The 25656-nt window shown below is 36.5% G+C and overlaps 1 protein-coding gene across 2 annotated transcripts in view; it reads left to right on the top strand.

Moving 5' to 3' along the window:
• Strbp (spermatid perinuclear RNA binding protein) overlaps positions 1-25656 on the top strand; it is a 112932-nt gene that overhangs the window by 29606 nt on the left and 57670 nt on the right. For both annotated transcript variants that reach the window (XM_028754652.1, XM_028754653.1), the window contains exons 2-3: positions 22434-22603; positions 25299-25519. In XM_028754652.1, coding sequence (XP_028610485.1) covers positions 22601-22603; positions 25299-25519 — 224 coding nt within the window. In that variant the 5' untranslated portion in view covers positions 22434-22600. The remainder of the gene's footprint in view (positions 1-22433; positions 22604-25298; positions 25520-25656) is intronic.

Below are 25656 nucleotides of genomic sequence, written 5' to 3' on the forward strand. Positions count from 1 at the left end.
TGTTTTTATACATTTTTGTAAAAATTTATATGTAAAATGCACAGTTCTTAGTATGTCTTAGTAGTTCTTTTTTTTTTTTTTTTTTCTCCAGACAGGGTTTCTCTGTGTAGCCCTGGCTGTCCTGGAACTCACTCTGTAGACCAGGCTGGCCTCAAACTCAGAAATCCACCTGCCTCTCCCCAAGTGCTGGGATTAAAGGCGTGTGATACCACTGCCCGGTCTTAGTAGTTCTTAATTCATCATTAAGCACCTGATGTTTTTAAGGGTCTGCTAGTCCTGAAAATGAAGACATGAATAAGAAACTGTCTGCCTTCATGATGCTAGTAGGAAAGAGACATAGGAAAGAAAGTTTAGTACAATACCATTTGGAACTTCTAGCTGTGAATAATAGAAATAAAGGTCTTGCTTACAGACGTCATAGGCAGGAATTTGGAGAGGCTTAGGTAAAACTAAAGCAACAGTCCAAAGGCCTTTAATATTGTGTTTTCTTAAACCATTTTCACTCTGCCCACCCATGATGGATCTATTCTTTTGAAGACCTGCTTGCTTTATCTTTCCAGTAAAAATGTGACTGTTCTCACAGCCTTATTTTTGTCTTAACATTTCTCAGCCACACAGATATACCAAGTTTGTACTTTAATTTAACATCTGTATTCTGTGAGGCAGACCCTGATTGGCTCAATCCTTCCTCAATAATTCTTGAGCACAGGATTTTGGAATCAATATCTCCTGATGGAAGCTTGGGTTTGTGGTTGTTCTAAGGTATCTTTGTGTTGGGGAAGGATAAAAGAGACCATTCCCAGAATAAGTATTTGTGTGTGGGCTGTTTTAAGCTAGGTAGACATTGAAAACCATTTCTAGCTACAAGTGTGATAATTTTCTAGATATGACCAGGGTATAGGAATAGCATAGAAGGGAAGGAGATGAATCATTATTTTGAACTTTTCTTCAGACAGGGTTTCCCCACATAAATGGGTAATTTTTCTCATGTTAAAACAATTGACCTCTGGGGCTAGAGAGATGGCTCAGTGGTTAAGAGCCACTGGCTGCTCTTCCAGAGGTCCTGAGTTCAATTCCCGGTAACTACATGATGGCTCACAACCATCTGAAATGGGATCTGATGTCTTCTTATGGTGTGTCTGAAGACAGTTACAGTGTACTCATATACATAAAGTAAATAAGTAATTCTTAAAAATCAAAACCAAAAAATCCCATAATTGACCTCACTTCGACATTTAAGCTACTTTTTTTCCTTTCTCTTTCCTCCATCCCTCTTTTCTCTCTCTCTTTTCAAGTCAGGGCTTCACTATGTAGCCTGTGGACTGGCCTGGAGCTTGCTATGTAGTTCAGGCTGGCCTCTAAGTCAAGAGATTTGCCTCCTTCTGCTTCCTAAGTGGTGAGATTAAAGGAATGAACCATCACACCTAGATTTTTGCCCTCTTTTATAATAAAAGAGGGCACTGGACCAGGTGGGCTTTGGGATTTCAAAAGCTCAAGGCAGGCCTAGGGTCACTTCCTACTACCCAAGGATCAGTTTGTGGAACTCTTAGCTACCTTGTCTGCCTGCTTGTTGTCATGCAGATAATGAGGATAATGTTCTAAACCTCTGAGACTGTAAGCAAGTCCCAATTAAATGTGTTCCTAGTGTTGTGGTCATTGTGTGTGGTCACAGCAATAGAACACTGACTATGAATACAATATGAATACAATATAATTCAAGGGTATGATTCTGTGCTTTATTATATTTCATCCATGTAGGTCCACTACCACTGATTCTGGAACATTTTTATTACCCCTTATAAAACCCTGAGCAGTTTCTGTTTCCTCTCCAGACTCTGGAAATCACTGATTGACTTGCCACATCTATAGGGTTTACCTGTTCCAATCATTTTAAATAAGTGGAATCATATATGGTGTTGTGTTAGAATTGTGGTTTAACTGGATAGATCACACCAGGCTAGCACAGTTCTACAGGAGAGGTTTATTGTTGGGGAAAAGAATGAAGGGGGGGGGTGACGAACAAGAAGGAGGAGAGAGAGGGAGGTCAGGGGGTGTCTGCCTCCCTTTTATTTGGGCTGTGATGTAACAGCACACACCGCTGGTGCAGGTAAAGGTGGATCAGGTGGGTGCTGGTAATGTATGGCATTTGCATGGCAACAGATGCACAGGTCTCTGTTGTCTATGGGTGACATCACCATCATTGGCTGGATTTGGAGGTGTCTGGATTTGGAGGTGAACTGCGACTGTAAAGCCATTCCTGGACTGTAAAGCCAGTTCCTGATGCCAACACATGGTCTTTATGTCTGGTTTCTTTGCCTAATTTTGTTTTTGTTTAATGTTCTTGTACTAAAGAAGGAAAGGATTAGTTTTTTTTTTTTTTAAAGATTTATTTATTTATTATATGTAAGCACACTGTAGCTGTCTTCAGACACCCATATGAGGGCATCAGATCTCATTGTAGATGGTTGTGAGCCACCATGTGGTTGCTGGGATTTGAACTCATGACCTCTAGAAGAGCAGTCAGTGCTCTTTAACCGCTGAGCCATCTCACCAGCCCCCGAAAGGATTAGTTTTAACTTACAGTTTCATGTTGGTATAGTCCATCGTAGTAGGGAAGATAGAACAGAAGGCAGGGTAGTAGAAGTTGGCAGGTCTCACACATTGTATCCATACTCAGGAAGCAGAGTAAACAGAAAGTGAGACCAGACTATGAAACATTAAGGCCTTGCCTCCAGTGACTCATTTCTTCCAGGAAGACTTTACTTCCTAAAAGTTTCAGACTCTTACCAAGCAGAGCCATCAGCTGGTGACCAAGTGTTCAAGCTGTGATCTTATGAAAGACATTTTACATTCAAACCTTAGAGGTTTTCAGGTGCATTCATACTACATACATGTTATCAACTCTTTGTTATTTTTTTATGGTGAGGTAATAATATTGTATGGATATACCACATTTTGCTTATCTGTTCATTAGTTGATGACATTAGACTTGTTTCCATGTTTTGGCTATTATGAAAAATATTATGTTTAATTTTGTTTTAATTTTCTTGGATTTTTGAGACAGCGTTTCTCTGCGTAGCCTTGGCTGTCCAGGAACTTACTCTGTATACCATACTGGCCTTGAATTCAGATGCACCTACCTTTGTCTTCTCAGTGATTAGATTAGAGGCATGTGCTACCACCCAACAATTTTTTTCAACATATTTTAAAAATGTGTATGAGTCTATACTTAGCATTAGAATTGCTCAGTCACATAAATTGTATTAGCTGTTTTGAAGAAGTTTAATCTATTTTGCAGAAATGATTGCATGATTTTATAGTTCCATTGGCCTTGTATGACTACTTCAGAGTTTCTCCATTATGTTCTTAAGCCCATTTTTATCAGGGCTTTTCTGCTTTTGAACTGAAAGTACCCTAGACAAGGTCATGAGTAATAACAAGCGTGCTTACATTTAGTAGTCAGTTTTCAGTCATTTGGTTTCATGTAAAAACAGCAGTTGGCAGTTGAATATTCTCATACCTCCTTAAGTACTCTTGGCTTTCAGGACGATGTGTTGTCTACCTTCTGTCTTCTTCCTACTTCTTATGTTATTGACAAATCCTTATCAGTTTCTTTTTCCTTTGTTGTTTCACATGTTTCTTTTTTCATTTTAAAACTTTGAAGCTTATTGAGGACATCTAGACTTTGTCTTCAAAAACTGCATTTACTTTGGCTTATAAGTTAGTATCACTTGCTGAGATATTTCAGCTGGAGAATTTTTATTCAAAGCCGTGTATTCAACTTCCTAATCACTAGAATGTCTAGTATACATGTAGAGTGGAACATGGTTGCGAATCAGTCTTTTCTAAAAAATGATTGTATAATTTTATAGTCCCATAGGCAATGCGTGACCTTTCTGGTTCAGATTTTCATTAAAAATATGCTCTACTCATGGGTCTTATCATGTGTGATGAAGGCAGTGCTATCCACTAGTTGTTCGTATAAACATCATTCTTCTTACATCCTATATCCAATCTTCTAGGAAATCCTGTGGTACCTTCAAAATGTTTGCTAAGTTATAACAGTTCTTGCTGAGCCATCCACCACCAGCTTATTTATTTTCTGAGATCTTGCTTTGCTATACTGTCCAGGGTAGGCACAAACAACTTGTCTTCTTCCTACTTCCTCAGCCCTGGGCTACTATCCTGTAGCAGTCATCATCTGGATTTTGGCTCTGCTTCATTAAGATTGGGGATTCAGATGTGACCACCCAAAGAAATGATAGAGTGTTCACCACAAATTGCAGAAACAGTTGTGACTAGTGGAAATAATCTCTTAATTTACTAGGTGCTTCCAATTTAGCATAGAAATGCTAGTTTATTTCCACGCTGTCCTCTTTCTGACCTGTCTTTTGTAAAATACATTTAACATTTTATTAAAATCACATTTAGTTTTTTTTTTTTTTTGTATTTCGTTTGTGTGCCAGAGAGCACACACTGATATATGTGCCACAACCCACATATGGAAGTCAGGGAACCACTTGCAGGATTCAGTCCTCACTTTCCACCTAAGGGATCCTAGGGATAGAATTTTGGCCCTAGGTCATCTCATTGGTCTCTAAATAAATTCAATAATATCCAAAATTAAAGTCATATAAGTTTTTTTCTGCTTATTTCCACTAGTAGTGTTGTAAAAGTATGTGTGCCTGTATGTGTAGAGGTCAGTGGACAGATTGTGACAGTTTCTCCATCTATCTTGTGGGTTCTGAGGATTGAACTCGGTGATAAGCACTTTTACCTGAGGAGCCATTTTTGCTGGCCCATGCTTTAAAAGCCTTTTTGAATACGTGAATTAGGGCTTTGGAGAAGTTGGCTTTCTGGATTTCACCATTTGTTTTTTTGCCATTATGACTTCTAGGATTTTAAACAATCAGATTTTGGTGTTATGAGATTTCAGCATTTGGATTAAGGCATTTGTGATTATAGTTTTTAGGAGTATGTTTCGTGGATTATGACCAATAATGGTCTGGTTTATCTCTGTGAAGCTAAGTGAAATATGTACAAGTGGTATGGTAATATTTACATTTTTCTGAAAGATTGAAAAATTGAAAATAAAAAGCAAATTGGAAAAAAAATCTATGAATAAAATATGAGTTTGAATTATCTACTAAAGTTAATTAATTCAACTTCTCATTTTATATATGGGGAAGCCAGGGTCTATGGAAATGAAACTTGTTATATACAAATGATTACTGAGGGTGTAACATATTACTATTTTTACTTGATGCTGACCATGGAGACTTAGGTGGCAGTATATAGAACACAGGCAGAGGGATAGAGAGGGATTCAGGGAAGAGGAACTCATTGGAGTTGTAGAAGGAGACACTTCTCACTGTGGCACATTTTATGTAGGTCACAGCTAACAGTCCACATGGGAGGAGATGATCTGACCCAAAAGAAGCAGGATGGAAAGACCAAAGACCCAAAATGTTACTTAGTTACTAATCATCCTTTTGATGTCTTTTTCTTCCTTTAACCTAAACACTCATCATCATTCTGTTTTTTTAATTTTTTGTCATTTGATTGTTTTCCTTCAAAAATGAACTTGATATCATTGAAATATTCATTTTAAAACTAAGAAGACCTGATTTCACGTCTTGGCTGCACAAGTTGGACTAGGCACTTAATCCCACTAAATTTTGACCTTTTGAACTTTAAACGTTACAACTTTCTAGTTTGAAAGGATAGACATTGTAACACCTTCCCACCCACACCACCCAATGGTGGGTGAGTGGATAGGTCGGGAAATGTGGTTTCTCCTTAGTTTCTTTGAAGTTTTTAAGGTTTTTCTAAATAATACAGTTTTACATTTTTGACTGTATTAGAATATTAGTTGATATGACATGCCATTTAAAATTTGGACAGCGTATAGATTATTTTATTTTTTAAATAACTCCATAGCTCCATCTTTTTTTTTTTTTAAACTTTATTTAATGTATGAGTGCTTTGCTGCATATACATCACTTGCCTGAAGAGGGCATCATATCCCCCATAGATGGTTGTGAGCCACCATGTGGTTGCTGGGAATTGAACTCATGATCTCTGGAAGAGCAACCAGAGCTCTTAACCACTGAGCCATCTCACCAGCCCGTATAGATTATTTATATAGTAATTGCCCTCTTCTTATAGCCTATTTTAGTTGTATAATTGACTCTCTGTTCAGTATTTAACAAAAAAGTTTAAATATTAGACAAGCAGTAATATTAAAACCTAATATTTGAATTTATTCAGAAACATAGCAGTCCTTAGCTCCTTTTGTTTTTGGTCTGAATTCCTAAGACCACCTGTTTTTTTCTTTTTCTTTCTTTTTCCCTCCTCCTCCTCCTCCTCCTCCTCCTCCTCCTCCTCCTCCTCCTCCTCCTTCTCCTCCTCTTCCTCTTCTCCCTCTCCTCCTCCTCTTCCTCTTCTCCCTCTCCTCCTCCTACTCCTCTTCTCCCTCTCCCCCTCTGCCTCCTCCTCCCCCTCCCCCTCCGCCTCCTCCTCCCCCTCCCCTTCCCCTCCTTCTCCCCCTCTGCCTCCTCCTCCCCTTCCCCCTCCCCTTCCCCTCCCTTTCCCCCTCTTCCCTCCCCCTCCCTTCTTCCCCTCCCCCTCCCTCTGTTTTTCTTTTTGACTTTTTTGAGAAAGTCTCATGTAACCCAGGCTGGCCTGACCTAAATATGTAGTTAGTTGAGGTTGATCTTGACCTTCTGATTCTCTTGTCCTGATTCAAGAAAGCTACCACACCTAGTTGCCTGCCTATCTATCTATCTATCTATCTATCTATCTATCTATCTATCTATCTATCTAATCTATCTGCACTTGCATACATATGATCCATATACAAATAAGCAGGCAAACATACATATACATATAAAAAATAAAACATTTTTTTGAGACAGTTTTTTTTTTTTCCCTGTGTAATCCTTGCTGTCCTGGAACTTGCTATGTAGACTAGGCTGTCTTCAAACTCAGAAATCTGCCTGCCTCTGCCTCTGCCTCCCCAGTGCTGGGATTAAAGGCATGTAATAACTTTGTGTATATGTATGTTTGCCTGCTTATTTGAATATGGACCATATGTATGCAAGTGCCTGTGGAAGCCAAAAGTTAGGTCCTCTGAAAATGGGTTTATAGGCAGTTGTGAACTGTTGATGTTGGTGCTGGAAACTGAATCTATATCCTCTGCAGTATCAGCAAGTATTCTTAATTCTTGAGCTATCTCTCTAGCCCCTATATTCAGGTTAAGTGCATTGAAAATGCCATTCTTTTGTTTTCTGGCTTCACTATTAAGAGCTGTCAGTCTATCTCATAGTTGAAGGCAGTTTTTAGAAAACATTTTTTAATAATCTCATGAACTATACATTTAATTTTACTATAAATAAGGATTGAAACTCAGCATTACTTGTTACTGTCAAACAGCTAGAAGATAATAGATTCAAATCCAGGTCTATATCAGATATTTTCTACCCACATACACATTACCGATATTTATTGATGTTATATTTATGTACTGAGTTGGATTCTATATTTTTTATGCTGACATTGACTTATGGTTCTCAATTTATAGTTTGGAGAGAAGTATGCTGTTTGAATATAAGGAAGGATATTATTAATAGCTAAAATAGTTGTAGATTCTATAGAAGAGAGTTTGCAAAGATTTTCATATTCGGACTTTTAACTAGAGACTTTGTGAAGGTAATTGGATTTCCTTTGAACCTCCAAGATTGAAATTAAAATTTAGAAGGTGTTTTAGTCAGAAGTAGAAGACATGAAGAACTATTTAGAGGAGTAAGTGATAAGAGTTGAGAGATTCGCAACAAGATTGATTACTTTGGTATAACGGGTTTATAAATACTGTACCGAAATTAATATTGTCTGCAGCAGTGCTTTGTTAGGAAGAACTTTGGATCTCTATGGTTAATGGAATAGGGAGCTCTTCAAGAGTTGTTTGGAAATGGAGCGATAACAGTGTTTATTTAGAAGGCTAGAGACTGGTATAGATATATAGATCAAAACTTTTTTTTTTTTTTTTGACAAGGGTTCTCTGTGTAGTCCTGGCTGTTCTGACACTTGTTCTGTAGACCATGCTAGCCTCAACATCTGCCTGTATCTACCTCCCACCACCACTCAGCTTAACATTTTAAAAATAGGTTTATTTAGGGGGCTGCAGAGATGACCTGTTTAGAGTGAGATGAGCTGTTTAGAGTGAGTGTTATTCTTGTTGAGGACTTGAGTTTGTTTCTTAGCACTCATGCTAGATGGCTAACAACCTGTAACTCCAGATCCAGAGGGCTCTGATGTCTCTGGCCTTTTTGCAGGTGTCTGCATTCACATGCGTATACGTTTCTACCCACATACACATAATTAAAAGTAAAAATCTAAACATTTTCAAATAGTTTTTTTTTTTAATGTGAATGTCTGTGTAAGTGTGTTTGTGAACAAAGTGGCATGTGAATGGGTGCTCATGGAGACCAGAAGAGGCCAGTGGATTCCCCAGAGTTGAAATTAAAAGTCATTGTGAGCTGCCCAAAATGGGTGCTGAGAACTGAGCTTGGGTCAGTCTTACTTTGCAAGAGTAGGAGGTGCTCTTAAATGTTGAACTCTCCAACAGAACTAACTTACTTTCTTTTCTTCCTTCCTTCCTTCCTTCCTTCCTTCCTTTCTTTCTTTCTTTCTTTCTTTCTTTCTTTCTTTCTTTCTTTCTTTCTTTCTTAAATATTTATTTATTTTATGTGAATACACTATAGCTACATTCAGATACTCCAGAAGAAGTCATCAGATCCCATTACAGATGGTTGTGAGCCACCATGTGGTTGCTGGGAGTTGAACTCGGGACCTCTGGAAGAGCAGCCAGTGTTCTTAACCACTGAGCCACCTCTCCAATTATGACTTTGCCACTTTCTTACTTATATTGTGGGTAATTACTTAAAAAAAAAAAAACTTATCTGGGATTTTTGACTAGTTAAGAACTAGCAACCTTGTCTCAGCCTTACAGATTTTGGGACTATAGGTGGTTATGTTGTGGATAATTTAGTCTAGTCTAGTCTAGTCTTGTTTCCTCTTCTTCCTCTTCCTGTTCCTTCCTCCTCCTCCAAATATATATATATCTTTTTTTTTTTGGGGGGGGGGTAGTAAACTGGTGCCTATGGAACCAGAAGAGGGCACCAGATCTCTGGAGCTGGAATTACAGGTAATGTAATTGTGAACTGCCTGATAGGATTATGGGAACTGAATTTAGGCCCTCTGAAGAGCAGCTAGTACTCTTAAAACCACTGGGCCATCTCCCTAAACCCCAGTATCCTTATAAAAATCTCTGAGTTTGGGTCTGTGAACTATAATTAAAAGTCCTCATTAATTTTGTGAAGATTAATGTGTGCACTGTGTTTACAATACTGCCAAGTACATAGTAAACAAATAGTTCTACATAATGTGTTATTATAATTAAATGTTCTTTAATATTCATTCCAGTGCCTACAACATGGGAAATCACAATTCTAGTCACTAGCAGAATGTATATAGGATACATATTTTTAACCAAATTTTATTTTCATATCTTTGTACCTAATTGGAAGTGTAATACCGTGAAGGTTGTATTAACTGTAAGTAATGATGTGATTCATTTAGAATCTTTCTGTACCACATTGGCATCTTTTTTCTTTTTTTTAAATTATAATTTTATGTGCATTGCTGTTTTGCCTGCCTGTATGTCTGTGTGAAGATGTCATATTCCCTAGAACTAGGGAACAGTTATAGACAGTGTGAGCTTCCATGTAGGTGCTAGGAATTGAATCCAAGTCTTTTGCAATAGCAGCCAGTACTCAACCTCTGAGCCATCTTTCCACATTGGCATTTTTTTGTTTGTTTTTTGATCACATTGGCATTTTAAAATTGCATATTATATATCATTTGTAGTTCACATTTCAGTTAATTTATTTTGTAGATAATAATGAAGAAAACATTCCATGTTAAGAATCCTTAGTAAAAAGAGAGGGAAGAAGTTACTATTGAATCTTGATGAAGCAGTGTATCATATCATGGAAGGAGGCTTTAAAGTTGACATAGGAAAAATAGAGCAATTATTTTAGTTGGGGAATTTAGAAATGTTATCCAAAGGAACTGTTTAAACTATACGCGACGTATGTAACCTGATTTGTCTCAGCCTCACACATTTTGGGATTATAGATAGTTATGTTCCACCATACTTGGCTGTTGTAGATCGTCTCCTTCCCCTCCCCTCTTTTGAGGTTCTTTTGCCTCTGCCTCTTGAGTTCTAGGATTAAAGATGTCTGCCACTACTGCCTGACACAAAGGTTCATTAATCTTTATGAAGTTGAAATCCAAAACATATATCAGAGAAGCTGGTATAAATTTGCAGTACTAAAGTGGCAGTGTCTTTAGATGATGTCAGTAAAGGACAATGGAAAATAATTTAACAGGTACTACATACATATTTATTTTACTATTTGGAGAGTTAAGCCTTAAATCAGATGTCTTTAGGTTGAGAACCACTGCTTTAGGTCATTTGTGGTCTGATTACTGGTATTTTAATTGGAAACGTAAAAGAATATTAAATACGATTACATTTTCCCATTTGTTTTTCATCTTTATATTTCTTTTAGATTGGCAAACATATTTTTGTATATGGTAAGTGATTCTTGAAATATAATGCTTTTATTTCTGATGCTTTTTCAGTCTTCACTTGATCTTATTCAGTTACACGTATATGATAGATTATTTTCTTAAATTATTTTCACTTTTTCTGTTTTCAACACAGTATTTCTCTGTGTAGCCCTGGCTGTCCTGGAACTCTAGACCAGGTTCCTGGAACTCACTCTAGACCAGGTTCGTTTCGAACTTAGAGATCCGCCTGCTTTTGCCTCTCCAGTGCTAGGGTTAAAGTCGTGCTCCACTACTGCTTGGCATTTTTTTCAGTGTTAATTGATACTAGATATTTCATATTCTATCACCATGACACTTTTAAAAATTAGGGTACTATATACTGGCAAAACCAGTATGAACAAGTGACTGGGACCGGTGATACAGTGTAGTGGTAGAACATTTGCTTAGCAGATAAGAAGCACTTGGTTGAAGATTATTTCTTTACTTGTATGGTTTATTCATGCTCGGGCAACTTTTAATAGGTGCTGAAATGTTCTTAAGAACATTTGTAAATGTTCTTTGTAAACTTTTTTTTTTTAGCGCCTTCATTTGTAGCTGACATTTTCTGTTGTGATCATTATATGTTGCCTCCTTTGCAATTCCTTCAACTGGTCAGATTCTCTTCATATAAATCCAGACAGCTTCTGACTGGCACTTAGATTTAGAAGTACTGTCAGAAACTGCACCACCATTTAATATAGAATATATGTCCAATGAACCTTCATCATTGTTTTTAAGAGAGACAGATACTGATATAAAACGAATTTGTTCTGTCACCATTATCATCATCTGCTCCCTTTGATCCTATATCCTTCTGATAGGTGTGACCTGGCTTTCCAGGCCCAAGATAACCCATCTCAGTTTTGAACACAAAGATATCCTTTGCTCCTTCTTGCTTTGTCTGCCTTTCTCTCTTCCCTTCCTCTTTCTTTGTGTCCTTTCCTTCTTTCATCCCTTCCTCCCTATGGGTCTTTTTCACTCTACTTACCTTTATGGTGCCAGGGAGTCTTTGGCATGGGCAAGCTGTTTAACTGAGATGTACTCTGCTGGAAACTTTTGAATGGAATATTCATGTACACATGAACTTAGAGAACCACAAGTGTAAGGAACCCCTCCATCATCAAATTTTACAACTTACCAATTTTGGGCCAGTATGTCTTGGGAATATTTTACTTCATTGCTCACTTATTTATTCTAGGGAAAAATTTGAAAGAAAATCTCAGATTTTCATAAAATTTCATAAGTAAAATACTTTGGTATACATGTTTAAAAGGTATGAACACTCCTTCCAAAGAAACCCATACAATTTCATTTTTCTTTTCTAGAAATAATTTCCAAATGTCCAGATTCTTAATGTTTAAGTTTTTTCGATAGTTTCTTAGTTTTTTTTGTACAGTGTTTAAAGTATGACTGTATTGCAAAATAATTTACTTTTAAAGAATAAGTTTAGCCGGGCAGTGGTGTTACACGCCTTTAATCCCAGCACTTGGGAGGCAGAGGCAGGCAGATTTCTGAGTTCGAGGCCAGCCTGGTCTACAGAGTGAGTTCCAGGATAGCTAGGATTTTAAAAAAAAAAAAGAATAAATTTAGTCTGTTCATATTAGATATACTTGGAGAGAGTTGTCATTTATCATAGGATCAAGTTTAAACGAACTATCTAAAAAATAATTTGAGTGTCGTCTAATTTTAAAAAATCACATTTATTTATCATATATGTATATGTGTGTATGTACATGTATTAGGTCATGTCTGTGGAGGTCAGAAGATAGCTTTTGGAGTTGTTACTCTCCTTCCATTATGTGGGTTCTAGAGATGGGTTGTTAGGCTGTCTGCAAATACTTTTACCTGCTGAGCCTTTGAACTATATGACTCTGTAATTTATGAATGAAGGAATTGAGACTCAAAGAAGTTGGGTTTTGTTTAGAACTACTAGCTCATTCTTCAGCTGTTGCTAGAATGAAATCTGACTACAAATCTGTTGCTTTTACATTAATTATATACCCTGTCATATTTTTCATTTTTCATATGTCTGACAGTATTCAACTTTTTTTTCTCTTGTGGCTTTTTACAGATTACTAGTAGTGCTAATCTTGTGATTTATGCCACAATTCATTTTAAAAGGAGCTTGGGGAAAGGCTGAGTTATAATACTTAAACATGAGCTGGAGGTACCAAGTTGTCCTGAAAAGGTCTCTGTCTTTTTTGACCCAGATACACAGCTTTTAGTTTGATGAGCAGTGCTGGAAAGGGTAGTGAGTGCTGGCCAGAGCTGGAAGTTGTATTATTGAATGGTCTAATGATATTTTTTAGTATCCAGTGCTTTTGTATAAATGAAACCTTTTTTATTTTGTCAGGGTGTAAACAAAACATTTTTTTCTTTTAAATTGCTAATTTAGCCTTATTGGGTGTTGACTGCTAGATTGCAGGTTCTTGAGTCATTTTTGCAAAGCTGCCTAATTAAGAGAAATATTTGTGTTTATTTCATCTTCAGATAGTTTGTCATGCTGTTCTGCAGAATGCCAGCAGAAGATTTTTTGAGAATTAATACTTTTGGCTTGTTTAGTAAGGTGTTGGTGTATTCTTCTGGGATAAGTGTGATACATAAGGTGCAGGGGACTGACTGTAGCACTGCACTGTTTGTTGACACATACTCCCCTTTTTCTTTTGGTCAGAATTTTCACAGGATCTGTAAATTCTAAAGACAATCTTATGACCTATATGATAACTTTTTAATGAGAAGAAACAGAATAAACAGATACTGTAGCTTACACAGTTCGTTTGCTGTTTTATGCTTGGACATTATTTAAAGGAAAAGATGTCGAGTTGAGCTTTTACAGATTATTATGCAAAATTAAATGCAAACTTGCTCTTTCATATACTTGTGGAAACATTTGATATGAACTAAGGATTCTAGAGACATGGGCTGCAGAGATGGCTCTGCCAGTACCACATTGTGGTTATAGAAAGGCCATTGAACATGTTTGTGTATCTGCGCTTTCATACTATAAAGTACATTCATGCTATTTATTCTTTTTTTCCCACCATTTTTTCAGTACTTTTGTGGCATTAAATACAGTGCTGTGTAAGAAAATACTTCGAGAAATTCTAATTTTTCCTTTGTGCCGGGAACTGTTATAGTAGTAGAAAACAAGTAAACAATAAAGCTTTCATGTACCAATGATATATCTGTTTGAGACTGATACAGTAGATGTATGTTGAAGGGTGATTCTATTGTCTGTAGACTTTTAAGGAATTAGGTTTATGATAATGTGCATTTGAGCAAATTCCTGAGACAGTGGGAGATGGAATTACATGGTTATGAAGGGTAAACTACTAGCAAAGATAGAGGTCTGAGGGTAGGGACCATAAGCAGAGATTCCAGTGTGGATGTAACACAGCAAGTGAGGATAGTGGCAGAGGAGGCAAAAATGGTGGGGAGTCAGACTACCGGAGATTGATAGCCTTAGTTATTAATAAGCGTTTACTCTGACATGGGAAGCAGCTATTAGAAAGTTTTAAGCAGAGACATGCCATAACCTAATTTGAGATTTTAAAAGAAGCAACTCTGTGTTCAGGACAAATATTATGTGGGGATTTAAGACAAGTTGGAACCAATAGTATAGCTCAGATGGGGGATTTGGTGGTGGAAGACGGGATTACTTAGATTTTAGACAGCCGAAGGTAAAGATAAAGAATTTCTTGATGGATCAGTTGTGGGATGTAGAAGGAAGAGAGGAGTTAGGGATGTTAGGGATGATTCTTTTTTTTTTTTTTTTTTTTTTTTTTGTCTTGAGCAGTTAGAGGGATGAAGTTATTGAGTAGCTGTCACCAAGAAATGGGAGGAGAAAGAAAGAAGGAGGAGGAGGAATAGAAGGAGAAAGAGAAGGAAAAGGAAGAAGAGGAGGAAGAGAAAGAAGACGATGGGGAGGAGAATGAGAGACCTAGGATTGGGAAAATGGACTCTGTTGTGTTTGTAGAGTTGATTGGGACACTAAGGTGTTACTAACCATCCAGGCTTTTCTGTTTATGTACTTGTCTTGGAGTCTGATACTTGGGTTGATAGGAATTTTGGAGTCTTTAGTGTACAAATGCCATTTATAGGAGTGTAGCTGCTATATTCTCAGATACCTGTGGGTGATGACTCCTTTGGGGGAAGCGTATCAGATATCCTGCATATCAAATACTTATATTATGATTAATAACAGTAGCAAAATTACACTTACAAAATATCAACAAAATAATTTTATGGTTGGGGTCACCACAATATAAGGAACTATATTAGAGGGTAGAAGCATTAGGAAGGTTGAGAACCACTGACTCAGAGGTTTTAAAGACAGAATAATTTACAAAGTTGGGAGAGAATAGTTGGATGGAAGGATGATGCTAAGGGATGAAAAGTGAGACAAGTAAGGAACAATCTATTCTGTCACCTGTTGTTGAAATGTCAACCAAGAGAATTAAATCATTTAGAGCACTGAACATTATGCAAATTTTAGGGGATCATGACCAGACCTGTTTGTAGAAGTCCTGTGGCTACAAGTTGATTGGAGTAGATTTTAGAGGAACATGAAAGGAGGAAAAAGTTAATTAAAAGTATAAGCTCAAAAAATGGGCCCTTAAAAGGGGAAGAGAGAAATTGGTTTGTAGCAATAGCCATGCAAGAGGTCAAGATTTGTGAAATTTTCTTTGTAAAGATGAATACTGTTATGATGTTGGTTTGCTGATAGGTGATCCAGTAGAATTGAGGAAATGATGCAGATGACAGGAGTGTTAGGCTCATTTTGTAGACACAAAAGGATGGAAACTAGTAGAGTTGAAGTTCAGAGGATTGTATTAGGAATGGAGGCAGTTCATTCATACTGCTAGGAAGAAAGGAAAAAATATATGGTTAAAAATGCACCGCTTCTGGGCATGTGGAATGAAATAGGAAGCAGGGTGATTTGTTGAATGTGAGGTAGGAAAAGGCTTCCACATTCATGAGAGGATACGAAGAGATCATCATTAAGAGTGAGAAAGTTCAGCTATCCAAGCTCCATACAGAAGAAGGAGAGACTCAACTCTGGCTTTCCCATGTGTGCTGTGGCATATGCATACTTTCCCTTCCCCCTTTACACAAAATAAAAATGTATTAAAAATAACAAACATTTAGCTTTTTTTAAAAGTAAGATTCTTGTTTGCCAATTAGCTGGGACAGTCCTTGAACACTGGAGCATATGTTAGAGCCCCAGGTTGCTGGTAACTACCAAAGATCTTTTTTGTCCTAATATCAGGGTAGTACAATAGGAAACTTAGTGGTTTATCTATTTATTTAAAAAAACAACTCATTAGTACAACCATTTTTGTGGAACCTTCTGGTTACACTGAAAACTTCCATATTTACTATTTACTAATTTAGACTTCTTAAATCTGTGTCCATATCTTCCTTACTTGGATATGTAATAAATATTCCAAATGTGTCCAAAATTATTCATCCACCCCTTCCTCTTCCTTCCTCCCCCCCCCCGTGTGTGTATATGTGTGTGTGTATATGTATGCATGTGTGTGTGTGTGTGTGTGTGTGTGTGTGTGTGCGTGCACATGCATGTGTGTGTGTACCCATGGAAGCCAGAAGAGGGAAGCCAGAAGAGGACATGGAATTCTCTGGAGCTGGAGTTACTGGTGGTGGGTAAACTGCCTGATGTGGGTACTGGGACCTGAATTCCTCAGTCTAAGAGCCAGTGCTTGGAACTATTTCTCCAACCACAGATTTAGCTTTTTAAATACCCCTAGGGGTATAGCACCACCTCTGTTTGAGGGAAATCTTTCTTATTGAATCTTTGAAGGTTAAAACTGATTGTTTTAAAAAAAAAAAAAAGACTCAGTAAGACAGTGGTGGCACATGCATTTCTTACTAGATTGTTGATGAGACTCTTTATTCCTCCCATTTTTAGTTGCCTAAGGTTACTGATGGTATAGCTAAGAGGCTTGCATTTAACCAGGGGTGCTATTTTGTCAGGTGAGGAAAGGAATTACTGGTGTGAATTGCAAATGATGATTATAAAAATTGAATTAGGTAAGGTTAGGAGTGAGGGAATGAAAAGGGAGGAAGAACTGAAAAATGGTAGCCATGTTAGACTATAAGTCCTGGCCTGGTGAGTAGTAGTTATATCTAAAATAGGAAAGAAAATGAGGACAGGATTATAAAATAACAGGCCAGACTTGTAGTAGAGTCATCTTTGTGTTTTTAAAATTCCAAGATTTGTGACAAGAATAGAGCTGAATATGTATCAGTGAATCACTAAATACTGCCCTGGGGCAGTGAGAAGAGGTTTCAGAGAACTTATCTAAGTCAAACAATATGATTTATACTGATGGAGAGAGGGTCAAAAGTTTACTGAAGACACTAGGGGTAATTGCTCACCACTGACATGAGAAGATGCTGTCCTTCAAATGAATCCTTTGAATACTGCAGTTAATAGCATTCTGTAAGGTAGGTAACTAGGATCTTATGAGTCCCCTGAGTATAAGATGTACCTAGGTATGATGAAGATAGAAGTGTAAGCAATTTTAGTTAAAATCTAGCAATAGAAGTGTCATAAAAGAATTTAAAAGATATTTGGAAGAAACACCTTATATTGTCAGGAATTACTTAAATTATGGAGAGGCACATTTGCTACAAATCTGAATTTATCTGTTTCCTGTTGGCTGGAACTACAGCAGTATGAGAAATGGCAGGTAGAGAATTTTGTTAGTGTTCCATCATAAAAGACCTTGGTTAGATGCCATTCTTACTGTGTGGATGCCAGTTCATTAGGTAATAATGAAAAGTCATTGTTGTTTTGAAGAGGTGCTTGAGGTTTACCAAGCATAGACTGAAGTGTTGGGATTGAGTAGTATAGAAGACTGTGTTCCTGTTTATGACAAAACTACTTTATTTGATTGTATATAAGGCTCCCAAAGTGCAGCCTGATGGTTGTGTTTTGTGTTTCAGAATGTTCCTCCTTGCTTAATCTTTTCTGAGTTCCTACACTTTCTAACATTCTTCTTTAATTATTATTATTTTTGTCATTTTCAGTTTTCTCCCTTTTGAACTTGGTACATGGGCACTAATAGCTAGTTTGTTTATTTTGTCTTTTTTGACATGTTTCGAAATTCTTAGGAGAGTGCTTGTGTTATTATAGATGATCCATAAATATTTGTTGAAATTTATTGACATATCACCTGCTCAAAGAGCTGTTCAGTCAAATGTGGAAAGGTGTGCCAAGTATTGGAAAAGGCTAGAGACTATTTTAGGGAAGGCATGTCTTTCTTGACCTCTTCTGTGATGTGAAGACCTTATTTATTTTGCTCATTAGTTCAACTAAGACGGCTTGTATAGTGTATTTCAGATTAGCATTGCAGCCTTTGCTGTGCATTGTTCATATTGTTAATTCAGAAAGGACCTTTTGGCTTCTGTCCAGTGTTGTAAGTGTTCAAGCCATATGATGGAATTAAGCCTTCACATCATTATAGGAAAAGTTTTGTTTTGTCTGTTTTTTGGTGGAGATGATAGTTGGATTTTTAAAAATAAGTAAGTGAAAGGTCCAGAGTTGGCATAGGATACACCAAGACCAAGTTCTCAACACAAGGGAGATTTAACTTAATTTTATTTCATTTCATTCATTTCATTTTATTTTGCACCAGAGAGATGAAGATAGGGGGCTAGAATACAAGGGAGCAAGAAGGGGATACGGGATATTTTTATATTTGCTCTAAGGAATGCGAAGGGCTATCTCTGGATAGAGAGGAGACAGACATGGTCCATAGACAAATGGCAGTTTATAAAGAGAAAAAAGGAAACTCTGTTAGGATGAGCTGGTTTGTTTTGGTCGGGCATGTTAAGTGTTAATTAAGTGAGCCAAAAGGGGACTGGACTTCAGTACTTTGATTGCTGGACGTTGATAGCCTCAGGACTGAGGAAGGAGTGGCTGAATAGAGGAATAGGCCTAGGTGCACTAGGTTTAGGAATGTAATCTGTTTAGCAAGGCAGAGAGAATGGGGGAAGGGCAAGGCCTGCTAGCACCATGTTTGCTATCTAGAACCCCTTCAATAAGGATTTTCATGTTGTGTATTGGCCTATAACTTATAGAGTTTTTCAGAAAGTGTTTATTCTTACTCATGCCTTTAAGGAGGAAAATTACTGAGATTCTACTTTGTATGTTAATATCATACAGAAACTTAATGTCTCTGTGTCTAGAATATTTAATTTTTTGGGAGATTCGATAATAATAAATTTGTATGTATTGGCTCTTATTTTACTTAGTGTTCTGAGTTGATTCATTTCTGTATTTTCTACCAAACATACCAATTAAAAATTAGTCAATAATAAGCATTGATAATAAGTTGATCTTTTTAATTATATCAGTGAGACAGGGTTTGTTTCTCTGTGTAGTCCTGGCTGTCCTTGGACTCACTTTGTAGACCAGGCTGTCTTCAGTCTCTTCAATGCTGGGATTAAAGACATTTTTCCACCACACCCAACTTAACATTTATTTATTTGTTTATTCCATGTGTGTGTGTTCATATATGTGTAGCTTGTGAGAATTGGTTCTCTTCTTTCATTCTATGGGTCCCGGAGATTGACCTCAATGGCTGGCCAGCCTAACTTAATCAGTGAGTTCCAGATTAAGAATAAAACAAAATAAAACACCCAAAACCAAACGTGGACAGTATGTCAAGAAGGACATTTGTCCCCTGGCTTTCATATGCATGTGGACACATAAATGTGTGCCTATACACATGGCAAGACACACACACTTAAAATTGTGAGTCTCCTCCATCAGTCTCCTCAGTGCTAGGTTATTGAAGTTCACTACTTCACTTGTGTGCAGTATTTTAATTTCAAGGCCAGAGTTTTAATCACTAAATTATTTTTTTTTAAAAGAGAAATTCTAAGGAATGTTAGTTGCATGATTTTTTTCCTGTTTTAGAATGTACTAAATACAATTTGACTTAAAAATATATAAAAAATATTTATGTGTATTAGTGGTTTGCCTGGGTCATGATCGTGTATGGTGCTGATGGAGGCCAGAAGAGTATATTTGATCTCCTGGAAGTAGAGTTGTGAGCTGCTATATGGGTGCTGGGAATTGAACCCGGATTCTTTAGAAGGGAAGCCAGTGCCCTTATCTGCTATGCTATCTTGTCCCTCCTAATGCCATTTCCCCTTAAAATCATATTGATAAAGTGGGCTATGACTTAGATTCTATCAAATGCACCTAATCTTTTGACATTGTGACATGATGTTGTCATTTACAGGGTTCATACTTGAAAATTAAACCATACAGTTGAGTCATGAAAATAATTCACAAAATTTTAATGTTTTAAGAAAGTTCATGGCTATGTGTTGGGCTACCATTGTAGCTATCATTGGCTGTATGTTACCCATGTGGACATGCCTGTTAGATGGTGCCTTATACCTGGTTCATAAATTTTTTATTTTATTTCACTTGTAAACTATGAAGTTGAATGAGATTTAGAAGTTCATTTTATGCCCACCCCCAATATGATCTTACAGACACTGCTTTTATTATGAGTTACTGTGTTATGTTGTCATACTGTGAAGTTCTCAGAGGCTCTTGTGTGTGCAGAGGAGTTGCTCTTTGTGCAGATTAACTGGCAAGTGAATGGTCAGGATTCCTTTGAAACATCAGAAGTTTCTTTGTGGTGGTGTACTTGATTTGTTAGTTTTCAGTCTTCTTTCCTAATGTTGTTGGTTTAATGGCTTCACCTTATTACAGAGTAAAGTTTATGGACTCAGTTCTTGATATCTTTTTGGTTGTGAGCCTAGCCTTTTCTGGCTGAGCCATGTGTCCAGCCTGTGGACTTTCAATTTTTACTGAACACAAAGCAGTCTTTTTTATTTTAAGCTACTAGATTCACAGGTATATATTGAATGGTTGACTTCCTTAGAATAAAATAGTGTTGAAAATGGGCAGTTGCTGAACACTATATGGATTTTTACATGAATCTTACAGTTTTAGTGAAAAGAACATTTTTAAGACATCTCTTTCCAAGAAATTGTTTTAGTAGCACTTGTGCATTCTCTTTGTCATATGATATGTGCAATAATCATACTTTATTTGAACCTGTGTGTGTATGTCTTTGTGTCTATGTCTTGTGTGTGTGTGTGTGTGTGTGTGTGTGTGTGTGTGTCTGTCTGTCTGTCAGTCAAAATTTCTTTTATTTCATGGAGATTTTGTGAACCAGTTATAGGACTCTATCTAGGGCATAGCAGAGTGCCATTTGTGGTTAGCTCTAGGTCTGTGTTTTTCATGTAAATATTAACTGGAATTAAATGTCTTAATTCTAAAAGTCCAATAAGGAATTTCTTTAAGAGAACAACTATAATAATATTAGAAAGCCTATTACTGAGCCGGGCGGTGGTGGCGCACGCCTTTAATCCCAGCACTTGGGAGGCAGAGGCAGGTGGATTTCTGAGTTCGAGGCCAGTCTGGTCTACAGAGTGAGTTCCAGGACAGCCAGGGCTACACAGAGAAACCATGTCTTCAAAAAACCAAAAAAAAAAAAAAAAAAAAAAAAAAAAACTTATAATGGAAAGTATTGAAAAAGTTTCCATTTTGGAAGCAAACCTAAAGACTGCTGCTTAGATGAGGAAGAAATGATTTTTTTTTTTGCATCTCATGTATGTAGTTTCCTATTCTGATAGTTGCATTCTTGATACATGATCTGTCTTGATCTAGCCCCTGTTGTTTATTTAGTCAGGACGTATTTCACCCATCCTCACAATTTATTTTTTTCTTAAAAAAAATAAAAATAAAGTTTCTTTAGCTACACTCAGTAGCAGAATGACTATTAGGCTTCTGGCTGGAAATTCAGGGGAAATGGAGAATGGCTATCTAGGAGTAATGAAGTAAGGCAAAAATCTAGTGAATTTTTAAGTCTGGGACATGAATGATACACAGGTGAAGGATGTGCTTAATGGGTTTCTTGGAGCAAAGGGGGCAGAGTTAGAAAGGCATTTCTAATTTTAATTCTAAAAACAAAGGATAAACATTATGCCATCACGTGGTATCAGTCAAATGACAGAAATAAGTGGAAAAGCGTCATGGTAAATCAGTGATATTGTTAATATTAAGTAGCTTTATGCATTTGATTTTCATGTAGGTCAGACAAAGTGCCAATTTTTAATTGTAAATCTGATTAAATTTAGTAGAAACATTGTTACCATCAGTAGCAATATTGCTTTTTTAGATGGTTTTGCTTGAGTAAGTCTTCCTTTATAAGTAAATACATTTATGTCGAGGTCTAGGGAATCTAGTTTCCACACTGTAACTGCCAGGAGGGTTGCTTTTCTGTACGTATTACTTTGACTTTTGGACCTAGGTCAAATTTTGTTTATAATAATGTAATTACTGAAAAAAAAAAAGGATGTGTGTGTGGCTCAAGAGATGACTTAGTGGCTAAGAACAAGTACTGTTTTTCCAGAGGAAATATGTTCAGTTCCTATCACCTATGTAGCTTAGAACAATTTATAACTCTAGCTCTAACAGATCCAAGGTTATCTTCTGGCTTCCTTGGTACCCACATAAGCATGACATGCAGAGAGACACAAATACACACATAAATATAAGTAAATAAATAGTAAAAGCGATAAAGTGATTTTCTCTGTAAACTTTTTTTTTTTATTTATGTCAACATGGATCATATTTATGGGTTCTACATTTAGATTTGAAACTAACTGTAGACAGGTTGAAAAGTTGTTTTTCTTTTTTCTTGCAGGTGCATTCCAGAGAACAATTTTCAAACATCTTTGCTTATATTTGACATTGAGCAGTCAGGGGATTCAGGCATATGAGGAGGTACTGTCACATAAAACAGTGTCTAGTGAAGACGACAAGAAAGAGAGAAAAGGATCGGAAAAAGAAGCTAAAATACCATAGGAAACCATGGTGAGTGATGACTGATTTCTTTCATTTTTTAGTTATAAATGATTATGTTAACAGTGAGAGTAGAAACCTTAGATAAATATGGTTGCTCTTTTGTTGAAGAAAAGATTAGAGGGAGCTGGGGATCACATGGTAGTTTACAACCATTTGTAACTCCAGTTCCAAAAGATCCAGTGCCCTCTTCTGGTTTCCTTGGCAAAGCACCTATACACATAAAATTAATAAATCTTTAAAAAAAAAAAAAAAAGACTAGAAACCACATTTTGGAGCGTATGCTAATGTATGCTATAACTCACTAGAGAGTAACAAATAGAAGAAATACAACAAAGAGAAGGAATGCTTGTTACTATTTTGTAATAAAACTGGCATTAACAAACCAACATAAGTTCAGTAATCTTGAACTTAAAATTAATTAACTTCTACTTGGACTTTTACATGAATTTCTGAATTTTTTTCTCATAAAAATTAAATAATTTGTATGGGGCTTTTTCTGGTGACATTCATGATAGAGGAGTTTCTACAACATGTTTGACTTGAAAGCTACTTTTAACATGCTTTTAAGGTAGTACTTTTAGCATGCTTCTAGGATAATAGAATTATTTGTTGGATATTCTAAGGAGTGTTAAAGTGAATATTAAGGAAGGCTTGTTTTTTTGTGAGAGGTTAGACGTTGAATTAGATGAGCTAATTATCTCTGGTGTTTTGGTCTTCATTTTTGTTTTCTTTTTTTTTGTTTGTTTTTTTAAGACAGGGTTTCTCTGTGTAGTCTTGGCTCTCCTGGAACTCACTCTGAAGACCAGGCTGGCCTCGAACTCAGAAATCCACCTGCCTCTGCCTCCCAAGTGCTGGGATTAAAGGCGTGCACCACCACTGGGCCAAAATTTTTAATTATATTTTTATATTGTGTATGTGTGTGTGTGCACATGCACGCACATGCACGCAAACACACACACACACACACACACACACACACACACACACACACACACGAATTTGTTTGCCAGGGCATATGTATGAAGATCAGAGGACAACTTAGAGAAGTTGGGTCTCTTCCTTCTACTATGTGGGTCCCATAGATCAAACTCAGGTTGTCAGACTTGGTCGCAACCAACCATCTTTACCAGCTTAGCCAGCTCACTGGCCTGGTGACTAGGTGAGATTTGATGTGGCTTTTTTTCCCCCCTTCATATTTTGGTCCTAGAGGATACTTTAAATTTTTTCCCTAAGTGAGGATTTAAAAGACATTATAAATTAGGAGGAAAAAGCACAAAATTGTTATTATCAGTGTATTTTGAAATATATTGTTTAGCAAATATGTTGTTTTTTTAAATGTTCATTTGGTTTTAAAAATATTTTGCCAAGCTGTGTGGTGGTGGTTCATGCATTCAACCCCAGCAGTTGGGAAGCAGAGGCAGGCAGATCTCTTAGGTTCAAAGCCAGAGTGGTCTACAGAGTAAGTTCTAGGACAGCCAAGACTATACGGAGAAAAACTCTGTCTTAAAAAACTGAATCTAACCTAAACTAAATTAAAATAGTAAAAATTTTTGCCAAGTCAGTTTGCTTTTATGGAAATGAAATTTTATAATAGCTTAGATCAGAATGGTGATGAAAAAATGTTAATGGGGGATTTTTTTTCCCTAATAGTGTTTTTGTGAAATATAGAAAAAACACATTGTGACTTGTTACCTTTCTAGTGAATTACCTGCTTTTTGCAGGTAAATTATAGCTTTACTATAATTGTAAGTTTTATAGTCCTTTGACTTAATGTCATATATATGACATAAAAACTTTCTTCTGTAGTTTTTTTTTTTAGATTTAAGCTTAGATGTTTGTAAAAATTTTGTGTTTTAATATAATTTGATTCATTTCCTTTTTCATTGCTGCTTCTGAGTTTTAAGATTTGTTTGATCAGTTTTCTGTTTTTTGTATAGTTCTTCAAATCTAATTATTTTAATACTTAAATATGTTTATCTGAAGCTTATTTGAATAAATTTTTAAGTGATCTTGATATGAATGCAGTACATTTGTTAATTAGCTGGGTAAGTTGATTGCTTTTGAATTTGTATTTTCTCTATTATGAAATTTGGAATACTTCTTGTTCAAAGACTTCTACCAAGACTTGATGACACATGCTACATTTAGATGACAAATGCTACACATTACTCTATTGTTTTATAGTCAATATTATAAATTTGTATCTTGTATTATTACTATAAGTAGACAAGGAACAGTAAGAGTGGATTGATAAATGGATGGTCTATACTGAAAGATAATACAGTCTTAATGAAAGGTGTGAGAATTTCTAGCACTTTGGGAGGTGGGAGTTGGCTGGGTGTCACATTGTGAATCACCATCCTTTATTTCTAGAGAGAATCTTAAAGCTACAGTGTTATGTAGTATGGATAGTGGTCTGTTTTTTTTTTTCTTTTGCGGGGGAGGGGTAATCAGAAAGCCACAAGTTCAGCTGAAAGAGTGTTTACAGTGTGACTGATACAAACCCTACCATGTGAAATACCTCCCATTTTGGGATATGCCATTTAAATAAAATAGCACTTTACTTCCCATTCATGAACCTATTTTTATTGTTTGAACATTAACTGCTTTACAGTGGTTATCAGTTGGTGTTATTGTTGACTTAAAATACACTTACTTATCTTTAGGAGGTGATATTCTTTTTTTTCCTTCTTCCCTTTGACAGAGATCTATTAGATCTTTTGCCAATGATGATCGCCATGTTATGGTGAAACATTCAACAATCTATCCTTCTCCGGAGGAACTTGAAGCTGTGCAAAATATGGTGTCTACTGTTGAATGTGCTCTTAAACATGTCTCAGATTGGCTGGACGAAACAAACAAAGGCACAAAACCTGAGGGGGAGACAGAAGTAAAGAAAGATGAAGCTGTGGAAAACTATTCCAAGTGAGTGCTGAAACTTTTGTCAAACTTTATCCAGAAAAGTTTATGGATCCTCTGGATTGAGTTGCCGATGTGCTTGCTGTTCTTTGAATCTTATCATATGTGATAACCAAGGTAGTAAATGTTTCATGGTGTTTTAT

The sequence above is a fragment of the Grammomys surdaster genome, unplaced genomic scaffold, assembly GCF_004785775.1.
Source record: "Grammomys surdaster isolate TR1022 unplaced genomic scaffold, NIH_TR_1.0 126035, whole genome shotgun sequence".
NCBI classification, from domain to species: Eukaryota; Metazoa; Chordata; class Mammalia; order Rodentia; family Muridae; genus Grammomys; species Grammomys surdaster.